The sequence below is a fragment of the Musca domestica genome, unplaced genomic scaffold (assembly GCF_030504385.1).
Source record: "Musca domestica strain aabys unplaced genomic scaffold, Musca_domestica.polishedcontigs.V.1.1 35, whole genome shotgun sequence".
Lineage (NCBI taxonomy): Eukaryota > Metazoa > Arthropoda > Insecta > Diptera > Muscidae > Musca > Musca domestica.
The window spans coordinates 5,858,860-5,882,063 of NW_026712315.1; the positions used below are offsets into that span (position 1 = coordinate 5,858,860).

The following is a 23,204-nucleotide window of genomic DNA, read 5'->3' on the forward strand; positions in this document are numbered from 1 at the left end:
ATCGACTCAGCTCGGCGAGATAGGAAGATCCATATATACTTTCCTATGTGGGAAACCAATATTACGTGGTATTACATAATTTTTGACCCAATCAAACTTATAATACCCCCAACACATAGTGTTGTAGGGTATAAAAAGAACTAGAATATGAGTTGGTAAGGATTGTGAATTAAAATGTTCATCAAAAATAATCCTGGTATTTCTATTCGTAATATTGTCAAAGACACCATATACCTAAAATGCCTGTATCCCAAGGCACAATTATCTGAAAATTGATCATCAAATGTGAAAGAGGGAGGTACATGTAGATTTAAAACTCCAATACACGTGTCTTCTACTTTTAACTCTGGTTGCACAATCTACCGAGTTTTATCTGTATACACGCTTTGTTTTGCCCATTGTTTTAAAATAAAATTAACAATTGTTTAAGCCAGGATTTTGGGACCACAGCCTCTATTCACAATACCAAGATATGAGAAATGCTGCATATTTATGTTTTACTAGATTTAGTTTAATAAGTCTCCCAGAAAATCTGTTACATGTTCTTGACATACTTCGGAAAAAATCTTTCGTTAAAAGTGATTTGCCTTTGTTTTGCAACGACATCTTGTTTCACTTGCAAAAACTAAATTTGTAGATGCTGTAACTCACCGAGAGAACTTGATCTCCTCAGAAATCTCTCTCTCTCTCTCTCTCTGCATACCGTCAGCTGTTTCACAACAAATCAACAAATCTCAGTGGCGACAATGTGAATAGGGTGCATGGCAATAAAACAAACATAGAAGCAAACAAACACATTTTGGTGGAAAAATGGAATAAAAACACAAATTGAATAAATTTAATGACAAAAGAAATTTTTTTTTTTTTTTTATTTGGCATACATTTCAGTGACATTTGAATTCCATTAAAAAAAAATAAAATATATAAACAAAAACAACAACTATGGCATTTTTGTGTCCAGTGCGTATGAGGCGTGACAAAAAGAAAGGTATAGATACTAACAAAGTGTAGTTTTCCAAGTGTCTAAGACGTTTTGATTTGAAGACTATTAAATGATTTTAGGAGCAAAACAAAGGACCTAAGACCCAAACTTGAAAAGTTGTCAAGCAAACAAAAGACTTAAGCAACGAACGTAAATTAATTTCCTTCTTTTTTCCAACAGCCACCAATGCAAACATTGAACGTGATTTACCCTTGCCTGGCGGTGTTACTGTTGGCCTAGGTCGCATCACTGGTTCTTCCAGTATTGAAACATTGGTCAGGGTGGGCATTGAAAAGGAACATGGCTTGAGTCCCGATTCCAAAATGGTTGTTCTACACGACTTCACACCCTGTGTGGACGATGAGTTGGAGGTAAAACGTGGCCAAGTGGTCAACATACTTTATCGTGAAAATGATTGGGTCTATGTCATTGGTGAAGATTCGCGGCAAGAGGGCTTTATACCCTACTCCTATTGTGCGCCCTACAATACCCAGTTAGCTGATATGGCCATTAAAAAGAAACTACCACGTGGCGAAGGTGGTGGTGGTGGTAGTGGCGGTGGGGAACATAGTGAAACAATACCTTTGATCCAATCCAATGACAATGCCAAACTGGATTTAATTGAAGAGGTCAACAATGCCCAGGCGGCATTGAAAAATGCCGTGGCTGAACTCAACTCCCCACTTCTAATGGATGCCGGAGAGTGTACCCCTTTCCACAAGGAACCGAATGGTCGTTATATTGTTCTCTACACTTTTATTGCACGCGATGAAAATGATTTATCTGTGGAGAGGGGAGAATTTGTGACACTCCTAAATCGTGATGACAGCGATTGGTTTTGGATTGTTCGCAGCGATGGCCAGGAGGGCTTTGTGCCCTCAGCATTTATATATCCAGCTGATAGTGTGCTCCAAACACAACAGAAACTGATGGAAAATTCCCTTAGTAAATCAAATGGACAAATATCCACGGGTTCAGGTGCGGCCCAGGGTAATTTGAATTCCTTAAGCCAACCCGTAACCATGCCAAGTGCTAACACAAATGGTGGTGTTGAGAATAACTTGCAGCCAACCCAGCAGCAGCAACAACAGACACAGCAAAATTCCCAGAATTCTACGGCACAAATTCCCGCCGATGATGTTCGTTATGGCACGGAGCTGGTCATGCTTTATGATTATAAGGTAAAAAATTTTTGGAAAATTCTTTCAGTTTATTTTTTGTTTACCTCAGAATCGAGTTTGTTAAACAAATCCTGAAGTTCCCAGAAAAAAAGTAGATTTTCTCAATAGAAAGAGATAGCAAAATAGTATGTTTTTATAGAAACCAATTCTCTGGGATTTGTTTGGGAAATAAAACTTTGTTCTTGAGGGCTGTTATTTTTCTACAGAAAAAATTTTCAGACCCTGAAAAGTATTTCTTTTTTAAAGAATCCTTGAATCCAGAAATAAAATTTTAGACAAAAGTGAAGTTTTTTATTTTTTTATTTAAATATCTAATTTTAAAAAAAATATTTCTCCGAATAAAAGATGTATTTCATAGGAAAATATGGAAAATTGCTCTAGATCTAATGGGTTTTCAATAGAGAATATCGGTTCCCAGGAACAGAAGATTATTTCCTTCCTTATGTTGAGAAATTCTTTCAGTTAATGACGAAATATTTTGACTTCTAAGGGTGATTTTTTCCTGAGAATCGATGGTTTTTTATACCCTCCACGATTCTAACTTTGTCATTCCGTTTGTAACTCCTCGAAATATTCATAATAGACCCTACCCTAGAATATATATACTTTATTCTGGATCAGCGTAAAATTCTAAGACGATCTATGAGGCGATGTCCGTCCGTCTGTTGTAATCACGCTATCTTTCGAACGAATTGAGATAGAAGGCTAAAAAGTATGCAGGCCCACATCTCCGTATAGCCTCCATATGACGGTACCTCCCGGTAATCCGCAATTTCATGATTTTTGCGACATTATACACCGTAGTTGTAACAAATTTCGCATTTGAAGTTCGTAATTGACACTACAGCCTATGGCAAAAATGTCGTTGCAGGTCCACGTCTTCGTATAGTCCCCATATAACGGTTTTAATTTAAGTGGTAGTTTTCTGAATTTTTTTTTTTAAATTTTTCAATTTCTTTCGAAATTGTGGAAGTTCTGCCCGGCCGAACTTAGCTGCTTTTTTACTTGTTAAACAAATCATAAAGTTCGGAACTCAGAAAAAGTAAATTTTCTCAATAGAAAGAAGACTCCGGAATATTGAGTTTTTATAGAAACCAATCCACTGGGATATATTTGGTCCTCCGTTCTCTGTTCTTAAGGACTTTTATACAGAAAAAAATCAGATCCTGAGAAGAAATTTATTTTTAAGGTATCCTTGCATCCATAGAAATATTTTTTTACAGACCAAAATGAACATTTTTAAAAATTTTTTAAGGAAATAAAATATTTCTCGGAACATAATAATTCCATGTATCCAAAATTGGTTCTCAAGAAATAACAATTTTGTAGTAAAAAATATCAGAATCAGAAGATTATTTCCTATAAAGAAAATATTCCTCTGGATGGAATGGGTAACATTCTGACTTTGGGTAACATTCTGACTTTGTAGGTTCTAGTTTTTTTATCAGAATAATATTTTTGAGATCTAAAAAATAGATTTTTTTTATAAAAATATACATAGGGAAGAATGATCACTTTCCTCAAACAAATTTTAAAATTTCGCATTGCTTGTTTTCAGGCTCAGGCTCCCGACGATTTGAGTGTGAGACGCGGTGATTGGATATATGCTGATCTAAATAATCAAACAGTCGATGGTTGGCTATGGTCTTATGCACCGAAGACAAGAAAATATGGATTTATTCCAAAAGCCTATGCTAGGCCACCTGCCATGACAAGCCTTTAAAAATTTATTCCAAAACAAACGTACAATATAATTGCATTTATTTTAATTACTATTTCATTTTTGAGTAATACTTTTATTAATAATATTTTGCAGCTAAATATATATTAAAAAAATATATCATTTGTGTACAATTTGTTGATGTTTTTTCTCTTATGCATGCGAGCAGTAAATAGTCTTTCGAGTACGAAATTTACATACATACATCTTTATGTTTGTTTTTTGGATATAAGGTCACTTTTATTTTTTGTTTGTTTATTGCTCTAATATATATTGTTTATCTTTCTTTCACTCTTGCACAACTTAAGTTTAAATTTACTAATTACAAATTACAAAAATATTAAAATTAGTCTTAATGTTATTACAGGTTACTGATGGTGTATACAGAAGATTCAATGTTGCAGAAAAACAAATACATAGTTGACTATTTTCCTTCCAAGCAAATACTTTTAAATATAAAAAAATAGGATAACTTTGTTTTGAGAATAATTTGGTTCTTTACACAAAGGTGGATATTTTCGAGATAGCAATGAAAAGAAATATAGCTACCTACAGATATAAAGAAAATACTACTAATTTATTTGCAATGTATATAGTAGTAGCATATAATATCACTTATATATTTGTTTTTTTTTTTTTATTAAACTAAAGAGAAAAAGGAAGCTAAAGGCTTTTTGTATAGGGTTTCCTTTTGTGTGTGGTGAAGATATACTAAAAGAATTATGCTCAACATAATTTGTTTGTATATCAAAAACCAAGTTTTCCTCTTAACAAAATGAAGTATTTGTAGACACCGTTTTGCTTCACCTTTTACAATCACTTTGGGTGGTTTTAAAATAGAGGCCCAAAGTTAGCTGTCATCCTTTTTTTTATCAAATTATAACTAAAAATTGTGTGTTTATGTTTGTGGGATTCAGTGTTATGTATTTCTTGCTCCTATTCTTAGGCATTTCCATTTGTGGGATTTATATTTAGGGTGCTGCAAAACAAGAAGTAAATTTATTAATAACAAATTTTAAATTTTTTATGTCAATTAAAAAGCACAGAAGATTCCTCAAATATATTCTACCTATGGGAGACCTATGAAAAATCTTTATCCTATGAAAGACCCTATAAAACTTGTTTTTTTGAAGACACCTTAAGGTATCTCATAGCAGACCTCTGAAGGGTCTTCTATAAAGGGATGATGAATTGTGAAAGCTATAGCATTCGTATAAGACCATCAATCAATAAAAGGATTCTTAACAATATTTTATACGTTTATAGAAAACCTTCAAAAGATCTGCCATTGGCGGGACACCTCTAAATTATTTTCCGTGCACAGAAAACATCTGAAAGGTATTATATCCATAAAAGACATCTCAATGACATTCTAATCTTGGAATGCCGCCAAAAATATTAAGGACCCAAAAAAATAAAAAATCAATCAAATCAACCAATCAGCTAATGTTCTTTGATTTGCGCTATTATTACTCAAAATGTTGACAACCTATGAGGAGGTCCCGAAGCTCTTAGGCCAATATAAATTTTACAACGTGACATATTTGGAATATATCAAATCAATTTGGACTATGGGGAATGTTGAATTGAAGGCTGAAATAGTTGTATGTGGAACATTTAAAGAAAATCGAACATTTAATTTCAAGTTTATGTGAATAACACAAAATCAAAACTTTAACCTTTTTTGGGGGAAGTAACATATTCGACGGACCCATCTGGCAACGCCATAACTTTTGACAGAGATGTCACATCGCTTAATGACACACCGCGTTTGAAGCGTCAGTCCAAGCAGATTTTTACCATGAACCAATACACGCTACGCGAGCGCTCTGAAATAGTTGAAATTTACATTCAACAGAAGAAGTCAATTGTGAAAACTCAACGTGCTTTTAAAACATTAAAAAATGTGAGAAGTGCGCCTTCTAAATAAGCAAAAATGCCGTTTTTACGCCACTGAAAATCCTCAAGAGATTCAAGAAGTTCATGACGAAAAAGTCACAGTTTGGTGCAGCGTTAGTGCGAAAACGGTCATTGGGCCGTTTTTCTTCCAAAATGAAAATGGCCATGCTGTTACCATCAATCAGGAGCGTTATCGCGACATGATGACCAATTTTGTGATGCCAATTATTCGTCGAAAGCGTATCAGGCAGTTCTGGTTTCAACAAGACGGCGCTCCACCGCACACAAGTCGCATAACAAAACATGGGTCCGTCGAATATGGGCAACCCTGTATCTAGACAAACTATATTTTGAAAAGAATCCCTGACTTGTTTCGTAAGCAATAAGAGACGTATGTATTAAAAATTTTGACCCTTTTTGTGAGGGAGGTGCCATAAAGGATGGACTCATATCTATCATCTTCACACCAGAACCTGTGTTAATAGAAATATTGGGATGTGAAATCTGAACGAAAACTTGTATGCTTATTTCGCATTTTATGAGCTTCATAATTATTCAATATATTAACCCATTGCGATGAAGGTACCAGAAGCAGTGGACCGATATATTCCCTCTTCTACCTAGATCTTGTGTTGATAGAAATATTGAGATATGTCGTATTTGAAAGGAATCGGATGCTAATTTCACGCTTTAAAGTTTCATTGTTACTCAAAATTTTGACCCAACCCAGGGAGGTACTAGAAGGAGTGCTCCGTTCTATCCAATCTTCATGTCAGATCTTATTTGTGTAAAAAGATAGTTGTGTGAAATTTAAGGAGATTTTAAATATTTTTTTTACATTTTAAACAATTATAATTATTAACAATTTGACCCTTGGTGAGGGAGGTACTTGATGGAGTGAACCGAGAGTGTTCATTTCCACACATTACCAAACACTGATTAAAACATTAGAATTTGCAAAGTTTGCACAAAATTCTAGTTCTAAAAGGAAAACTATTTTTTGTGAAAATTTTTACAGGAAGGAGGGGCCGTGTTAAACATCTCCGAACTCGATCTAAGTTTGATAATATAACAATTGGACCAAAAACTGATACTTCTTTCGACATTCTCGCGCGCATGCCGGACAGACGGACGGACGGAGATCTATTAAAAATGTCCTGAAACGGATTTGGCCCAAGAGAACTAGGTTCTAAAACCGTTATTTCACATCAAATGATGTATAGCACATGTAGCCCTATGACTGAGGGTATAAAAACGAAAGGTCTATTTTCCATAAAAAATAACCTTAAAAGGCTCTCATCCCATAAAAGGGCCTTTCAAATATCTTTTCCCTACAAAATACGACATAATTACTTCTTTCCATAAAAAAAACCTCTACAAATTCTTATCCCCATAGAAAAAGAGATAAAAAATAACAGTTATTAATTGAATACCTCAAGAATACATATTCTGGCCCTTGAAGACCTCTAATCGGCCTTTAACCTGTAAAAGACCTCTGAAAAGGGGTCCTATCACGCAAGGTATTTTATTCAGAGAAGACCTCCAAAAGCTATAGATATTTTATGTTCAGAGAGGGAATTTAAAAAGGCATATACCCATAATAGACCTTTAGGAGGTCTACCATTCACAAATAGAACAATAAAGTGTTTTTATACGGAAAAATCCTAAACCGTATTTTATATACATATTCGAACGAAGATCTTTAAATAATCTATACTAATGGAACAACCTAAAAAAAAAAACAATAAAGGGCATTATTTTTAAACAAGACTAGTTAGAGGTATTTTATACATATAATATCCATTACATTTAGAAATCCTCTAAGAGGTCCTAAAATGTCTGAACAGTAACAATTTCGGTATCTGTATCAATAAGAACCTCGAGGTTTTTCTCCATGGACGACCTCTAGCCTATTTTTTCACAAAATATCTTCTATCTATAAAACCCTTTGAGTTCTATAGATGATACCCCTGTGAAAGCTCTTTTATGGACAGAAAGCATTCTAAACGTCATCATATGCTAGAGGACCCCGAAAATTCGTCTATAAACAGATGAACATCTAGTGAACTTCTTAGAGTGAATCCTTTTGAAAAAAAAATATAATCAAAAAATATATATTTTTAAAAATTTATTCAAAATATATATATATATATATATATATATATATATATATATATATATATATATATATATATATATATATATAGTCAGTTCTACATACCTTAGCATATCTTTCAATTGCTCCTTCTCCTGATGGACATCACGCAATTTCTGCTGTAGCTGTAATATCAAATCATTTTTATTGTTTATTTGCATTTTTAAATGAGCAATTGTTTCCTCTTGTGCTTCGAATATTGCCTGCCAAATAAAAAGTAGAATAGATAAGGAAATTGATTATTAAGTGCGAAAACAAACAATTAGCTATCAAAATCTAGTGTTAAGCCGGTTGGCTGATAAAACAAATAGACACCAGCAGTGTATGACGAATACATTTCGTTACAAAAAAATGGTATGTTTTTGTAAAACAAATATCAGAGGCAGCAGGCCCACACTACCAATTAGCATCACGCATACTCATGTGATTGTGGTTAGCAAAATTACTGAAAGCTTGCTAAGAACACAAAAAGGCTTAGACACAATTCTGGAGGATTTAGAGTACAGTTTGGAAATGACTTCAATTACAGACACTGCTTGTTAATATATTATCATAAAAATAAATTAAGGTGCTCTTTAAAAAAAAATAAATTTTCCCTTACCCTACACTCCTCCATGGATTCGGAATATGATGGCGGTTCGTCTAGACAGAAAAACTCCCTCACCAATTGGCATTTTCTCAATTCCTCTTTGCTCATGATGGAGTTTACAAACATTTGCAGGCCTTGTATGCGATTATCCAAAAACACTGAATTGAAATTATCGCCGAAAATCTTTTTGCGCGGTAAATTCAGCGTGAGATGAGGAAATGATTGCTTCAGCTTGGTATTGAGACGCACAAAATCGGTATAGCGTCTTAGGACCAACCAGCAATCATTTGTATGAGGATTTTCCACACGCAATTTGTAGACAGTGAAACGGGCTCTTTCCTCCATGACCTCATAACCAATGATGGGTATACGCAGTATACTATTTGGATCAACGGGTGGAACTGTATGACCCAATCCGCTGATCGATGAGGAAGTCATTTCACTTGTGGACATTGAATTTGTACGTTGGTTTCTCTTGTAATTGCCCTCACTCATGCGTCTTTGCGAGGGAACACCTACCCCACCGCCGCCACTGGAGCACAGTACATCGATGTGATGGTGTGATGAAGAGGCATATGACGATTGGGTTAGGTCACGATGGGATCTTGCACCACTTAACATGCTTGTGTTAGATTGTTGCGCCTGACGTGGTATTATTGCCGATTGTGACAAACGTTTGGCGTTGTTGTTGTTGTTATTCGTATTACTGGCAGTAGAAGCTTGATAGCTGTGTGTGGAAATGGTTTTGAGACAGACCTCCGATTTGGCATTCAGCAAAGCACCTTGTTTTAATTGATTTTGGCTACTCAGCAGCTTATCGATATCCCCCTCGGATTTGGTTCTTACCAAACGGGCGGCCTCCAAACGTCTCAATGTTTCCGAAGGTTCACCAAATTCCGGGTTCGATTGCGTTAAACGTCCCAGTAATTTGTGTTGTTGCCTTAGATTACTCAGTGAATGGTTGTTTTGTTTTTTAATCGACGTTTGCAAGGAACCCCCTTCGCCAGCCGTTGTACGGCTCACTACACCTTGCTGCTGCTGCTGTTGTTGTTGCGCACCCTTAATTGTTTTGGTCAGTTTTCGAAACAAACTTGTCCTTCCGTTTGCTGCACTCGCAGCAGAAGGGGGCAACAATTGATTCTCGCGCTTTTTGATAGCGCGCAAAGACATTTGGTATCAATGCCCCAAAGGAAACTTCCAGGCGGAGGAAGCTACGTTGCGGAACTATTATTTGCAAAAATTAGAAATTTGCATAAACAATGTGATGTTGTTGGTTACGACGACGATGTTTTATGATGACGGCATCCACCACACTCTTGAACTCTTGAGTGTCATCCAAAACAAAAAGAAAACTCAAACCACTACGGATATTTTTATAATTTTTGGGAACACAACCGTAATTGCAATTACAAACAAAGACTTGAGACGTTTAAAAACGCATTGGAGAAAAAAAAATTAACACAAAACGAAAAAAAATAAATAAAAACCAAAAAAAAAAACTATTTTTATGCTTGCTTTGTTGGTAGACGTTATTTGTTTTCTTTTCTACTAGAGAATAGTGTGGGCCAGAGAATAAGAAGCAAGTCGATTGAGAAACGGCGCCGTCGTGTACTTCTTTATTTTAGACGCCGCCACAATTTTTTCGGCTCATAACGCGCCTCAAGAAAAAAACGTTCCAATTTTTTTTCAAACACGTAAAATAAATTTAGGTAATTTGTATTAAGCAGGTTTACCTGCACAAGTCTCTCTTTGGGAGAGAGGGATAAGGGATAGAGAAATAGATAAAAATTCTCGAACTGTTATTTTTATACAAAAATATTAATAGTGCTGATAGAAAATGCAATGAAAAATTGTGGAAAACAAATTGTATGCATGTTCGATAGAGAACGGTTAAAATTGTGGCAATTCGCCTAGTCTCAATTTTGACTTAAAATATATAATGTTTTTAATAATTGTTTTGAACCAAAATCTGCAAGAATTTACAAAATTTAAAGCGAAATAGCAGATGCTCTGTTCCAGAATCTGAAAAAATATACTAGTTTTGCAATTTTTTTTTTTTTTTTTTTTGTTTTCATGAAGCGAAAATTGGCTATTGTAGTAAAAAGCATTTCAGGAAAAAAGCAAGAACCAGTACATTCTAATAACCAGTCGTTCTACTTAATGGACTACTACAACAGAGGAGACCGTTCGGCTTAGTAGTCTAGAAGTTTGAACGCACTATAGGCCGATATTTTTGACTTCTTTTGCAGATTTTGGTGGTATCGTTTGATAACAAAAATCATTATTCGAAGAAGATCCATGGTCTCGGTGACAACTTGTCCGATATATTAACGCAAAAAAAAAATCGGAAATAAAACTTTTCATCAGGCATTTGGTATAGTTCATGGTGGAGAATGCAGTTTTTTGTCGCATCGACACAGCTGTTGGGACAATGAACTATCAAACAAATTTTGAAATTGAAAATTTTGAATGAAAAAATATTCAAATTATTCGACGTGTCGTATAGGAAAACTTATAAAAATCAACACATTATTGAAAAAAATTTTAACATATCCCAGGCGTTGATTCATCTACCTGTATTCTTCTTCCATGGTACCGTTATTATTTTAGACATGATTTTGACGTCGTGCTCAGTCTTGCTACTTTTCCTATTTCCCTCATATCTAGCAGGGAACAACTCCAGTTTAGTAAAAACTCTTCGACTTTCTTCGGATCCGGGTCTAGTTAGGGTCTTGAACCCAGACCCTAACCCAGGGTCAAAAATCTGGGTCCCGGGTCCATCCCCCAATAAAAGAATAGTTTCCCGGAATCAGGGTAAAAATACCTACCTCTAGAAAAATCGAAGAGTTTTTACTAAAGTAGAGTTAAGCCTCTAGCAGCTAGGCAATTCTTTTTTTTCTGAACTTCTCCTTTTTCATATTATAAACTCGTGTAACTCATGTATCATATTTTATAGCTTTGAAATTGTTTTTTTTTTTTTTTTATCAACAAGTTATTTTCCATTCTGTGTAGTACACTTTAAGAAATTGATCTATTACCGAGCCACTTAAAATACATTTGTTGCCGCCAACAAAAATTCTGTAACGCCGATGAGTTGACATAAGCCGTACGCCGTTGTCGCCTACGTTAGCCAACCAAATTGATGCCGACTCGTGTTTTTTTATAGTTGTCGATTGCATTTTTCCAATTTTGAAAAGAAACCAAGTCATTTCTCAGACAAAACTATGGCTGACGTTTTGGATATTGATAATGCCGAAGAGTTTGAAGTAGATGAGGATGGTGATCGTAAGTTAATATTGTAATAAATACCACAAACGGTGATCTAAACAACAACTTTCTTTTTAGAGGGAATCGTCCGTCTCAAAGAGAAGGCAAAACACCGCAAAGGCAGAGGTTTTGGCAGTGAAACCACAACGCGTGAAACAATTCATCAATATGAACGTGTACGTCATGAAGATGACGATGAACTAGAACCCGGCCCACAACGTTCAGTGGAGGGTTGGATTCTGTTTGTAACAAATATCCACGAAGAAGCCCAGGAGGATGAAATACAAGAGAAATTCTGTGATTTCGGTGACATCAAAAATATCCACTTGAATTTGGATCGGCGAACGGGTTTCTCCAAGGGCTATGCTTTGGTCGAATTCGAAACACACAAACAGGCCTTGGCCGCAAAAGATGCTTTAAATGGTGCAGAGATAATGGGTCAAGCTATACAGGTCGATTGGTGCTTTGTTAAGGGTCCCAAACGTTTGAAGAAATCATCAGAAAAAAGGCGTCGTTGAAAAGAGGAATCGAATCACAGGATCAACGGCAATTTTATGACTAAAACTGTATTTTACATTAATATTTAAGACTTTTGCATTCACTCAACTCTGGTAAAAAAAAGTTCATGCATCTACATATATAAGTGAACCATTGCAAATATCGTAAATATAGTTAAATTATAAAAACGATGAAGAGACGCTACAATGAATTTTGAACAAATATTAACATTTTGTAATGTTATATGTACCTACAAAAGAAAAAAAATAAAATGAAGCTCAGATAACACCATGTACTCGGAAATGTTTTGTTGAACCTGACTTTATTGCTCTAAAATGCATTCGTACATTTCGCAAAATATTTAAACATATATTTATTTCTCACCTTTCCTGTATTCCTTAAACGAATATTTCCCACTTTACTGCGGAAATGAATGGAATAACATTTTAGAAATTTCTTTCAGAACTTACCACATTTTTTCAGACCTTCCCAAATAAAATCCAAAACAATTAAGATAAATATAAAAAATATTTATTTCTTAAAAATTGTAATTTTTATAACTTACAGTCAAACTTTTCGTATCTACTAATAGATAGCCAATCATTTCAAAATCAACTATTAGTACAATTATATCTAAAAAAATATGTAGGTACCTATCCACTTTATTTCATTTTCTTTATGTGCAACAAATGTTTACGCATAGCCTGCTGTTTATCACGGAAACTCTTCTTGACCTTCGAGCGGGCTTTGTAACGCATCATCACAAAGTTCTTGTGTTTTTGTTTTTCACGATTTGTTTTGGAACAATTCTCATTTTGTCTGCCGTCTTTCCAACCGAATTTTTCACGGTCTGTCCGACCACTGCGTACTGTTTCTAAACGACTTTCTTTGTCGTGTTTACGTTTCTTATAAATCATTTCAATATTGTCCAGTTTAACGAATTCTTGACGATCCTTCTCCAAGGGACGTTTGCGGGCATTCGTTACAGTTTTCTTTAGATTGGCTGTGTTGATCCGTTTAAAGTCTTCGTCCGTGAATATACGGGTTAAGGCCAATTCTTGTGCCGCCTCTTTTTCACTCAAAATTTTAGCTTCTGACTTTTGGGATTTTTTCGAAGCTTTCGATGTGTTCGATGATATGGAGTTCTTACGGGAAACATTCTTATTTTTCGGCTCATTTGGATTTTTCTCTTTCTTATCTGAGTCTTCCTTATTTTCTTCGTTGTCCGAATCCTCATCTTCTTCCTCGTCATCTTCATCATCGTCCTCCTCATAGTTTTCACTGTCACATTCCTCGCCATTATCTTCATCATCATCTACATCTTCATCATCCTCTTCCCCATCATCCGACAAATCTTCCCCATCATCTGACACGTCTACCCATCCACCATCATTGGAATCGGTGTCATCATCATCACTACCTAAATCGATGGTCTTAGATGATTTTAGCAAAGCCTCGGCACCAGGTATAGTCTCATGCACCTCCACCTGGCCATATGCCTTGGGCTTGTGTTCAGCCTGAGCCTCGGTTAAACGACCTCTATCCTTTTTATGTAACAATGCTGGCAATTGTTCTCTGTACAACATAATCAAGGAACGTGCTGCCATCATGACGGATTTTTCTTTGTATGCTTTGTACATTGCTAAATCGCGCAGTAAATCTTCACCCATGGCCAATGGACATCTTTGACAAATCTCACGTGTGGCGTTCAAGCCAATGGCCATCACATCAGAAGAATTGCGTTCGGTGATGAAATTATTTGCTATTGTCTTCAGTATGGGTTCTATAACATCTCCTGGAACCAGAGGGTGGGAGGCTTGGGCAGCAAATTGCAAAATACGAGTCACCTGTCTCTGATGAGGCTGAATAAAACGGGTAATGTAGGGATAGTAAGAAAACAGGAACAACTCGTGAATACCAATAAGACGTGAAATGACATCCAAATGCATCAACTTCACTTCAAAACGTTCATTGTTGTTCTGTAACTGCTTGAACAATCCTTCGGCCAGACCCTGCGGATTGTGTATCAGATGTATGGCCGAGAAATTGAAGGCAGGTGCATTCTTCTTTTTCTTTTGAGCCTTGACAGCTTGCTTCTTTAACTGCTCCAATTGCTTCTTACGTTTTTTGGTCTTCTTATTTACACGACTTTGTAGCAGAGCACCCTTCAAATCGACTTCATTTTCACTATCTGAATCATCGGAACCCTTGTCTTCCTCATCGTGTCCCAAGAAGAATTTCAATGAAGCAACCAATACTTTTGTGATTTTGGAAAAACATCCAACTGTGGCAATAACGTTCACCGTCTTCTCATCGTTCCAAATGTTCTTTTTGTACAGATCTATCATAATATCCACAGACATTTTGGCCGCCTTGGGATTAGCATCTTTCAGCATGGAGTACATGAAATTCTGTAGACTAGAATTCAGTTTCATATCCTTATGTTTGGCATTCATATTTTTGATATCGGTTATTATGTGATTTTGTAAAAAGATACGCAAATGTTTGTCCGGACAACGCAAAAGTTGGAAGAACAGCTCCAATAAATCCAGGGCAGGGATGAGATTTTTATTGCGCAGCAATATCAAAGCCTTAACAAAGCAATTACGCATTGCCGGGTCCAAGGTGGTGGCATGATTCTTTAAGAGATCTACCAAATGTTGTGGAAACTGGAGGCACACCTCCGGATAACATTGAGCCACCTGCAAAGAAGCTGTTGTTATGACATGGTTTTAAATTAGTATATTGTTTTCCCACATACCTGGGCAATAAACATAACCAGCTCATCCAGAGACTTGTTCTCCTCTGTTGGATTGAGGGCAAATACTTCCAAACTACTTAGGAAATGGCGATACTGTTGTTGAAACTCATCTTTATAGGACTCGGGATCGCGTTTTATTAAATTCTGCAGTTGCGGCAAATTATCCGGCAACTGATTATTGTGCCGTACCATATTTAATAATATTCCACAACAAATTTAACAAATTTAATGAAAAACAAGTTAAATAAGGAAAGATATAAGTGGCTAGTGCCCAAAACAACGGACACGTTTTTTATGTTAGGTATCCCAAAATCGAAATTGACATTTAATGGTGCCGTCAGCTGGGCTGATGCGATTACCTAGTACATCTACCTTGCAAGTACGTATGTTCGTCTGAAAAAGAAGAAGCATATATGTCGGTTATTAATTCTGAATCCACACAGGGTCCATCGAGTGGATGCTCGAAAATTTGAAATAAAAAATATTTCCTTTATGAAAGCCCAGGAGAATCCACGAGTAAGTTTTTCGCCAGAGCCTCTTAAGCGAAAACAGGGGCCACCATGTGTGGGCGAGGTTGACATTTGGAAAGGAGAGGCTTTGTGTACAAAAGTTTTGTATTCGCTTCACTTTCCCATATAACCCCCATCTATAACTAGAAAATAAATATATGTATTAAAAACATTAAAACAGTAAAAATTCTAAATACTACAACTACGGCTATATATACAAAAGTACAAAAAAAGATACGTTTCAAACCATTGTTACGTTTCGTATATTTCTGATTATCTGCTCTATTGTGACTTATTTAAAAGATTTAAAAAAAAATATTCCAATAAGCCAACAGGGACCCCCTAATCATCATTTTGTAGGTAAACGCAACTCGAAAAACAAGCAGCAAAAGCTCAATATCCACGATAAACCAAATATCAGACAGACGTAAACGGAACAACCAAACCAAACGTATCAATCGGACAAATAAAGGCTAATGAGTGGCAAAAGAAGATACTGTTATACGTTAGACATTTTAATGTATTAGTAAAAAAAAAAAAGCGCAAAGCGAGGCTTCTAACGTGCGTCTTGTTTTTGTATCAAATGAAAACAAATCAAGTGGCTTGTATTATTAAAAAAGACGTTACGCGTTAAAGCACTTTTCGGACCAAAATAATGTTCTGTCAATAGATCTGGTTAGTTTAATAACACAATCTGTGGTGTGCGCCTTTAAAAGGGGTATCCCTGAAAATAATTGATAGCTAGAAGAAGAAGAAGAAAAATGTTGCCAACCATTACTAGGAGACAGCTGATTATTCCAATTACTTAAATGTCAATATTAGGGAATAATATAAAAAGAAAATGGAAAAATTAAGCGAGGAAAATGGCAGCCAGAATTTCCTGGCAAAAATTGTAAGAAAAATCGGTCCTTTTTGATTTACCTGCGAAGAAGATTGGATGTGTGGCTCCCTGTAACCAGCGAAGAAAAAAAGCCGACAAAGTTTTTGGTGATGAACCACTTGCTGAGAAGTGAATTCAATGTTTTTATTTATTTGAAACACATATACAAACAACACGAAATACAAACTTTTTTTACAAAATTGGAAGCCTTAAAATAATTTAACAAAATTTAACAACAAAAGGCTAAAAATTGAAAGAAAACTTATAACAAAACAAATAGTTTTCACAAAAATGGAAAATTAAAAGAAAAATTGAACTTTTTTTAAAATTAAACAAAGTTTGGAAACAATTTAACAAAATTGAAAAGAAAAACCAAAACAATTAACTAAAAATCTAAACCAAGAAAATAAATCTTAAACCTAAAAATTCATGGAGAATTGGAGCCTACAAGCCACACCATCGCCCATCCAATCCATCGAGGGAGCCGCTGATTTTGCGCCATTGCTAACCCAGCGTGGCTTGGTATTCCCAACCGACATTTTATACAAGAAACCTCGGACAGACAGACGGACGACGAAGCATCATAATTAAATTCCGCGGTTTTTTCTGTAAAAAAAAAAAAGGAGAAATATGAATTAGAAGGGGAAACAAATGAAGTAAATTTTAAATTTTAATCACCTTTTGGTTAGTCTGTAGGTACACGACGTTGAACAGAGCTCTATTCAAGGTTAGGTAACCAGGCTTTTAATCCGTTCGTCGATTTTAAGTGCTATCGACACTCCATCTTTGTTTGCCTTTCCTGAAATTAAATGAAAGAAATATAATTAATAAAAAGTCAACGTGGAATATAATTAAAAAAGCTAAACTTTAAAACAATACTTACGTACATACTTGTTGGGAAGAACCACAATTGCAAGCTGCCTTTATTGCACCCTAATTTTTGTCATCAGAAAGCGCAATCTAAAAGAAGAAAAAGAAAAGTTTTTTTGTAATCTTTGGCAAAATAGTATTTATTCATTGAATTGAAATCATTATTATATTTGAACGCAAACATTAAAGTTAGCATGTAATTTTTTTTGAATTGTTATTTGGGTATTTAAATAGTTTAAATAAAATGTACCAATTTTATATAGAAGACAAATATGTCCTTGGCTTAAAGCCCTTTTTAAAAGGTGGTGGTAATGGTATAAAATGCGGTAAGTCAAGGGTCAGATCTGGGACGTCCAGTATGAGTAGACGTCATGGCGAGAGGTGTTCTCGGAGGGAGGGCTATCTCCTGGCTGGTCAGCCGCCAGGAGCACTGTTTCTGTGAAAAAAAACTAATGTTATTTTGGGATTTGGTTGCAGTTAGGTGAACGTTTTCTTCTTTTTAATTTTTTTGTTGACATGTTTCAGGCTTCTTTTTACCCATCTTTTTGATTTAGTTTGAAGTCCGGTATGATTTTATTTGTTTGTTCAACCGAAAAGATCTGCAAGTGGCAAGAACCAACCCCCAATCCGACGAGCCATAGCCGCGCTAAACGCCAGCATACCGGCAACGCCACTTAATGGTCAACACAGCGATTTCATTTCGTTTTTCTAGATCACGGTTGTTACAAATCGGATCTAGATTTAACTTTAATAAGATCATTAAAAGCAGGTCTACCACCGCAACGTTTCCTAATTTCTCCAAAGTCATACTCTATGCCATCATTGACACAGTGTTTAGGTTTAATCCCTTCATACTCCAGCAATAGAGACGTCATTGTTTCCAATGATTGCTGAAGCATAAAAGGTATGTTGCCGCACTCAACAAATTGCAAAAAAAATATGGATCTATAAGCTATTGCGCACGCCTCATTTTTATCATTATTTATGAAATTGTTCGTGCAAAGCTCTACAATTGGTATTATACCAGCAAATAATTTTTTGGTCGCCTCTACCATTACTTGCTCGGTTTCCGAAAATATATCACTGTCGAGAGCGGCAAGCACGTTTCTGTTAAAAATAGCTGCCGCTCTATCCATTGGCTTATTTTCGTATGAATACGATTTGTAGTAGCTTGTTGCAAAATGAGTTTTTTGCAATTGCGAACAAGTAATATTACTAGCATCTAAATCGTTTTTAGACTCAAAAATTTTGAAAATTAGTGCGGGAGAAGCGACGTCTATCTGTTTGCCCAACCTGCTTTTAATAAAAACTTGATTGTCTAAAAAGTAATTTAATAAATTAGTTAGCAAGTGGGGAATATCGAACATACAATGTAAAGTATCTTCTGAATTTGGAGGAAAGCACAGACGATTTGGTCCAAGGTAGCCGCGATATTGCTGGAAGAATTGAACATGAACAGAATGTCTATCGCAAATTAGTGAAACTATTTTCAATGATAGTCCCTTTAGCCCAACGAGTACTTCTCGAAGTACACCTTCCAGTACCGAAATGCTATATTCCCGTGTTAGTAAAAAGCCTAATAGTATCCACCACTCGTTACATAACCCACTAAGCTGCAGTCCTAAAGAATATGTAACGACATTACTGTCCGTGTCAGTAACTTTTAATGAATCAAATTGGATTGCACACGTACGTTCCTGTTCAGTCATCCCTTCAATAATAGTGTGCAAATTTTCTTTAACATCATCGTCAAATCCCACGAGAGTTGGTTTCGTTTGCCAACTTAGAACACTTTCGGTACTGGGGAGAGCAATTTAAAACTTATCTATCATGTATTCATAATTTTCTTTTGATAGAAGTTGAAGGTGTTGTACTACATCTAACTGCTCAGGTGTGTACGGGGGTGTTGAGTCATTTGTGATGACGCGAGCAAATGCAATACTGGCTTTACTTGCCTCCTTCCCTGGGAAAATTCCATTTGCTAGGAGAAACTCAACTTTTTCTTCAAGTGCCGCCACTTTTGCAAGTAAAAGTTCATTTTCTCTTTGCAAACAGATATCTTTGTTTATACTTGATTCTTCTTCTTCTACTACACTACTTATATTATTATTAATTTCTAAATTTTCTACATTTACTTCACATTTGAACTCATCAATATCTAACCTCTCATTAGAAACGATTCCCTCAACATTGTTTCCAAAATTAACACCTATAAATTATATAAATTGTTAGGTGTTCATAACAGTTAGTACAGTTAGTGATAAATAAGAAACATGCAACGGTATACATTATTGTTAAATATAGGTGTTATATATACAATTATACATCATATGAAATATTCATAGCGTCGCACAGAGCGATGAAATCACAAAATTTAATTGAAAAATAAAATTGATTAATTGAAAACTAAAATTCGTCTTTTGGAATAAATACTTTTAAAAATTTCAAAGTCATACCAAAGACCTTAAATGGTAAAGACTAGAGAAATTGCATTGTGAGCAAATGGTTTGTGTCTACAATACAAGAGTAACAGCTCATTACAGAGGCAGGCATGTTAGGCATGTTAATATTGTTAATATATCATAACAACAGACGTATTTTTACAGGGTTATTCATATTGTCTCTGTCTTGTCCTATCTTTGGCCATACGTTGTTTAGTTTTACAGTGACAAAGTTTAGAAATATTTCACTTCATCACAAGAAGAAGTATTTTATATAGTATTTTTATTTTATTATTTTAATTGGGACGTATCATATAATTAATGTCTATACCCCCAACCATATGTATATCCTATATGATCCTACCTTTAAGACCTTAAAACATAACTTTAAATGCAAATATTTTTTGATAACCTTTCAGACATTCCTTGGCAAAGCGTTGCTTATGTTGGTTGCTAGTAGTATTTATAATTCAGTCATAATTTAGAATAGCTAGAAGAGCTAGTTATGCAACACTGTCTAAAAAGAACTTACCTTCATCAGCTACCAATGTGGGCAAATACAAAACTGGCATTGCATAAGATGAAAGCTGTACCGGATATGTTTTTCTTGAAAACATATTCTGTTTGAAATGCCTACCGCATATTCGAGACGTCTTTTTTGTTGGTATACCATGTTTTTCTAATAGAATTGTCTTTCATGCATCCTTTATGCCATGCATACTTATTTCCTCGGGGCAAAATCTAATGAGAGAGTTCTCGCACCCAGGGACGCAGCACTGTCGAATTCTAGACATAATGGAACATCTAAAATGGAAAAACAAAACAACCAGTAATTTATATTAAAACCTAATAATGTTTTCATTTTGGAAAATATGGAAATATGGAGATAACACATTTACAAATCGATTTGTATCAAGGTGTGCTTGCAGATCCGGGTATACACGGCACGGATTCAATACGGATTATACATTAATTAATTAAGATAAAGCACTTAATTGAATCACTTCCCAGGCATAGCCGGAGTGTAAACCGAAACCGGCAGAAGAGGCAGATGGACTGGATTGGCACTGCGCAATTTCTTCCTTTTATTTTCTAACTTAATATACTTTCTTATTACACTTCCACTTCAATTGGTGGGTCTAATTGGACCTTTGACCACAAATTCCACCAATTAGATATTGGGGATATTTGGTATTGATTTAATGTCTCTGTCAATATACATACATACATACACGCTAGGATTATTAGGATTATTATAATTATTATAATTTAAAGTTCTAAAGACTAAATATGCCGAAGCATTTGTATCTTTTAAATTCGGGCTTGTATTGCCCATTTGATATATATGGGAGCTATATCCAAATCGGAACCGATCTCGATAAAATTTGGCAAAGATATTTCTGAGCAGTATTTGAACATTTCCCTGAATATCGTTGTTACGGAGTGCATATTACGGCTGTGGGTAACAAATGACAAATCGGATGAACAATATATGGGAGCTAAAGCTATATCTAAATCGATCTTCGTACTTACTTGTTTGTGGGAGTTATTTAGTCGGAATCGGTTGAAGATATATATGGGAACTACAACTAAATTTGCAAGATTTGGTTTTTTGGATTTGTTTTCAATAACTTATAGCTTAAACCTTTGTGCTACATTTTAAAGCTCTTGACTAAATAAGATGGACTTTATCGTGAACATAGCTAAATCGTACAATAACTTTTTTCTGATCAGGGCTGATAATACACGTTTGATGTACAATAAAAGGCAAATCGGACGAGGATATATATGGGAGCTATATCTAAATTTTGACGGATTATCTCCAACAATTTCAATAGGGTTCGTCCTTGGGCCAAACAAATGACTTGTGCAAAATTTCATATGAATCAGACAATAAATGCGAACTGTACTTTGTTCACAAAAATATATGGACAGACGGACGGAAATTTCCAATTTCCGATATTTGAATTCAAATGTGCTGATGGTATTGCGTATTCATGTATACAATGCTCTGGAACAGAACCTGCAGATCCGGTTCTAACCCGGGACTTAAACCCGTCGTTTGGGGCGTTTGGAGTCAATATTGAGTTCTTGGACAAGGTAGCCGTATCAAATATGTACTTGACAATTGTTAGATTTTACTGTATAATTTTATTTGTTGATTGCTAGCTTCGTTTGTATTGAAGTTTAAATATTTTATTGTTTTACAAATAGCTATTATTTTACAAAAATTATTGTTCTACTTCAAAGCAGCAAGAAAAGTGCAACTCTGTATTGAAGTCTTATTAGATGTTGCTGGTTACCCTTAAATTTGTAACAATTGTAAAGTGTTACTGGAAGTCCGTTAACACAAATATCTGCAAAAGAAAGCGAATTGCTGGAAAAATTTATTCTTGCAATCACTTGCAGATATTCTTCTCCTCCTTCCGATGACTTATATTTGGATAGGCTATTTATTTATTTATTTTTTTTTTTTTTTGGAAATGGCAATATATTTTTTTCGTTCCCTCGGCTGATTTTTTATTTCTGCACGAATAATTTCTGTTTATGTCGAACAAAATGTTTCGTTTTTACAAATCAGTTGATTGCTTTTAAGTTTTTGCTGTTTACTTTTCACAGTTTTCTTGGAAAAGAGAACAAAACTTTCTTACTCCCTCAGGAAGACGTTGCTGCCGTCGTTGTTTCTTATAATTTGACATTAAAATGTCAAGACTATCTGCCTATGTACCCTCACCTTAAACATTCAACCATTGCCTTTTTTTATTTTAAATGTTTTCATGTAATTCTTATATTTGGGAGAAACCCACAAAACATGAAGAGAATGTTGATGTTAATCCACAAAATTGAGTCCATGATAGGAAATAATTGTATCATATCATATGTTGAAAAAGGTTAAGTTTTCTTTAAACAAAAATTGAGATCTCTTTTTCTATTTTTTACACTTTTTGGTCAAGAAAAAGTGGAAATCTAAAAAAAAAGAATTTTTAATTTCTTTACAATTTCTTATTGAAATTGATTAAAAAAATCTGCAAACACTTATGTTTTTCAATTCATCTTAAATCATATTTTCATCAGTTGTTTGAAAGCGTCATTATTGTTGATCTGATTTTGAAGATTTAGCTCAGTTTTGCTACTCTTCCGTTGTTGATTTTTTTCAGATGTTTTGTTTCTGTGAGACAATATAACCCTTTGCTCTCCTGCTACTTTTGCCACTGAAAAACTACGTGAACGAAGCTATTAATGTATAATGTATAGTCGTACAGATATGTGTAAACATACTGTACATTTTGCAAATTCTTCACCCTGACACATAGACAAAAGAAAATATAGACGACGAAAAGTTAAGGGCTAAGTACATAAGAAGCTAGAAGTCATGGCACGGCCTATTTTGTGACATTTCACAAAGGAATTACAGAGCCGCACTAAAATCCTGCCGTCGTTTTTCATTATAA

General features: G+C 35.0%; 4 protein-coding genes and 1 long non-coding RNA gene across 5 annotated transcripts; 2 read left to right on the top strand and 3 right to left on the bottom strand.

Moving 5' to 3' along the window:
• Window positions 1-551: 551 nt before the first annotated feature.
• On the top strand, window positions 552-4,497 carry LOC131803892 (SH3 domain-containing protein Dlish-like). Its single transcript, XM_059125752.1, has 3 exons — window positions 552-988; window positions 1,163-2,163; window positions 3,722-4,497. The coding sequence occupies exons 1-3, from the start codon at window positions 943-945 to the stop codon at window positions 3,884-3,886; spliced, it is 1,212 nt and encodes a 403-aa protein (XP_058981735.1). The 5' UTR covers window positions 552-942; the 3' UTR covers window positions 3,887-4,497.
• Window positions 3,918-10,099, bottom strand: LOC101889041 (uncharacterized). Its single transcript, XM_005175584.4, has 3 exons — window positions 8,539-10,099; window positions 8,004-8,140; window positions 3,918-4,862 (listed from the first exon to the last, which is right to left on the bottom strand). The coding sequence occupies exons 1-3, from the start codon at window positions 9,694-9,696 to the stop codon at window positions 4,826-4,828; spliced, it is 1,332 nt and encodes a 443-aa protein (XP_005175641.2). The 5' UTR covers window positions 9,697-10,099; the 3' UTR covers window positions 3,918-4,825.
• Window positions 10,100-11,639: 1,540 nt separating this feature from the next.
• On the top strand, window positions 11,640-12,586 carry LOC131803888 (RNA-binding protein 8A). The gene is made up of 2 exons (XM_059125733.1): window positions 11,640-11,811; window positions 11,872-12,586. Exons 1-2 carry the CDS (start codon window positions 11,751-11,753, stop codon window positions 12,309-12,311), a joined length of 501 nt encoding a protein of 166 aa, XP_058981716.1. The 5' UTR covers window positions 11,640-11,750; the 3' UTR covers window positions 12,312-12,586.
• A 214-nt stretch (window positions 12,587-12,800) lies between these two features.
• On the bottom strand, window positions 12,801-15,344 carry LOC131803887 (protein SDA1 homolog). Its single transcript, XM_059125732.1, has 2 exons — window positions 15,053-15,344; window positions 12,801-14,993 (listed from the first exon to the last, which is right to left on the bottom strand). Exons 1-2 carry the CDS (start codon window positions 15,242-15,244, stop codon window positions 12,954-12,956), a joined length of 2,232 nt encoding a protein of 743 aa, XP_058981715.1. The 5' UTR covers window positions 15,245-15,344; the 3' UTR covers window positions 12,801-12,953.
• Window positions 15,345-16,639: 1,295 nt separating this feature from the next.
• Window positions 16,640-17,707, bottom strand: LOC131803916 (uncharacterized). The gene is made up of 3 exons (XR_009342829.1): window positions 17,325-17,707; window positions 17,120-17,240; window positions 16,640-17,047 (listed from the first exon to the last, which is right to left on the bottom strand). It is a non-coding gene; the product is annotated as an uncharacterized LOC131803916 (long non-coding RNA).
• Window positions 17,708-23,204: the final 5,497 nt, after the last annotated feature.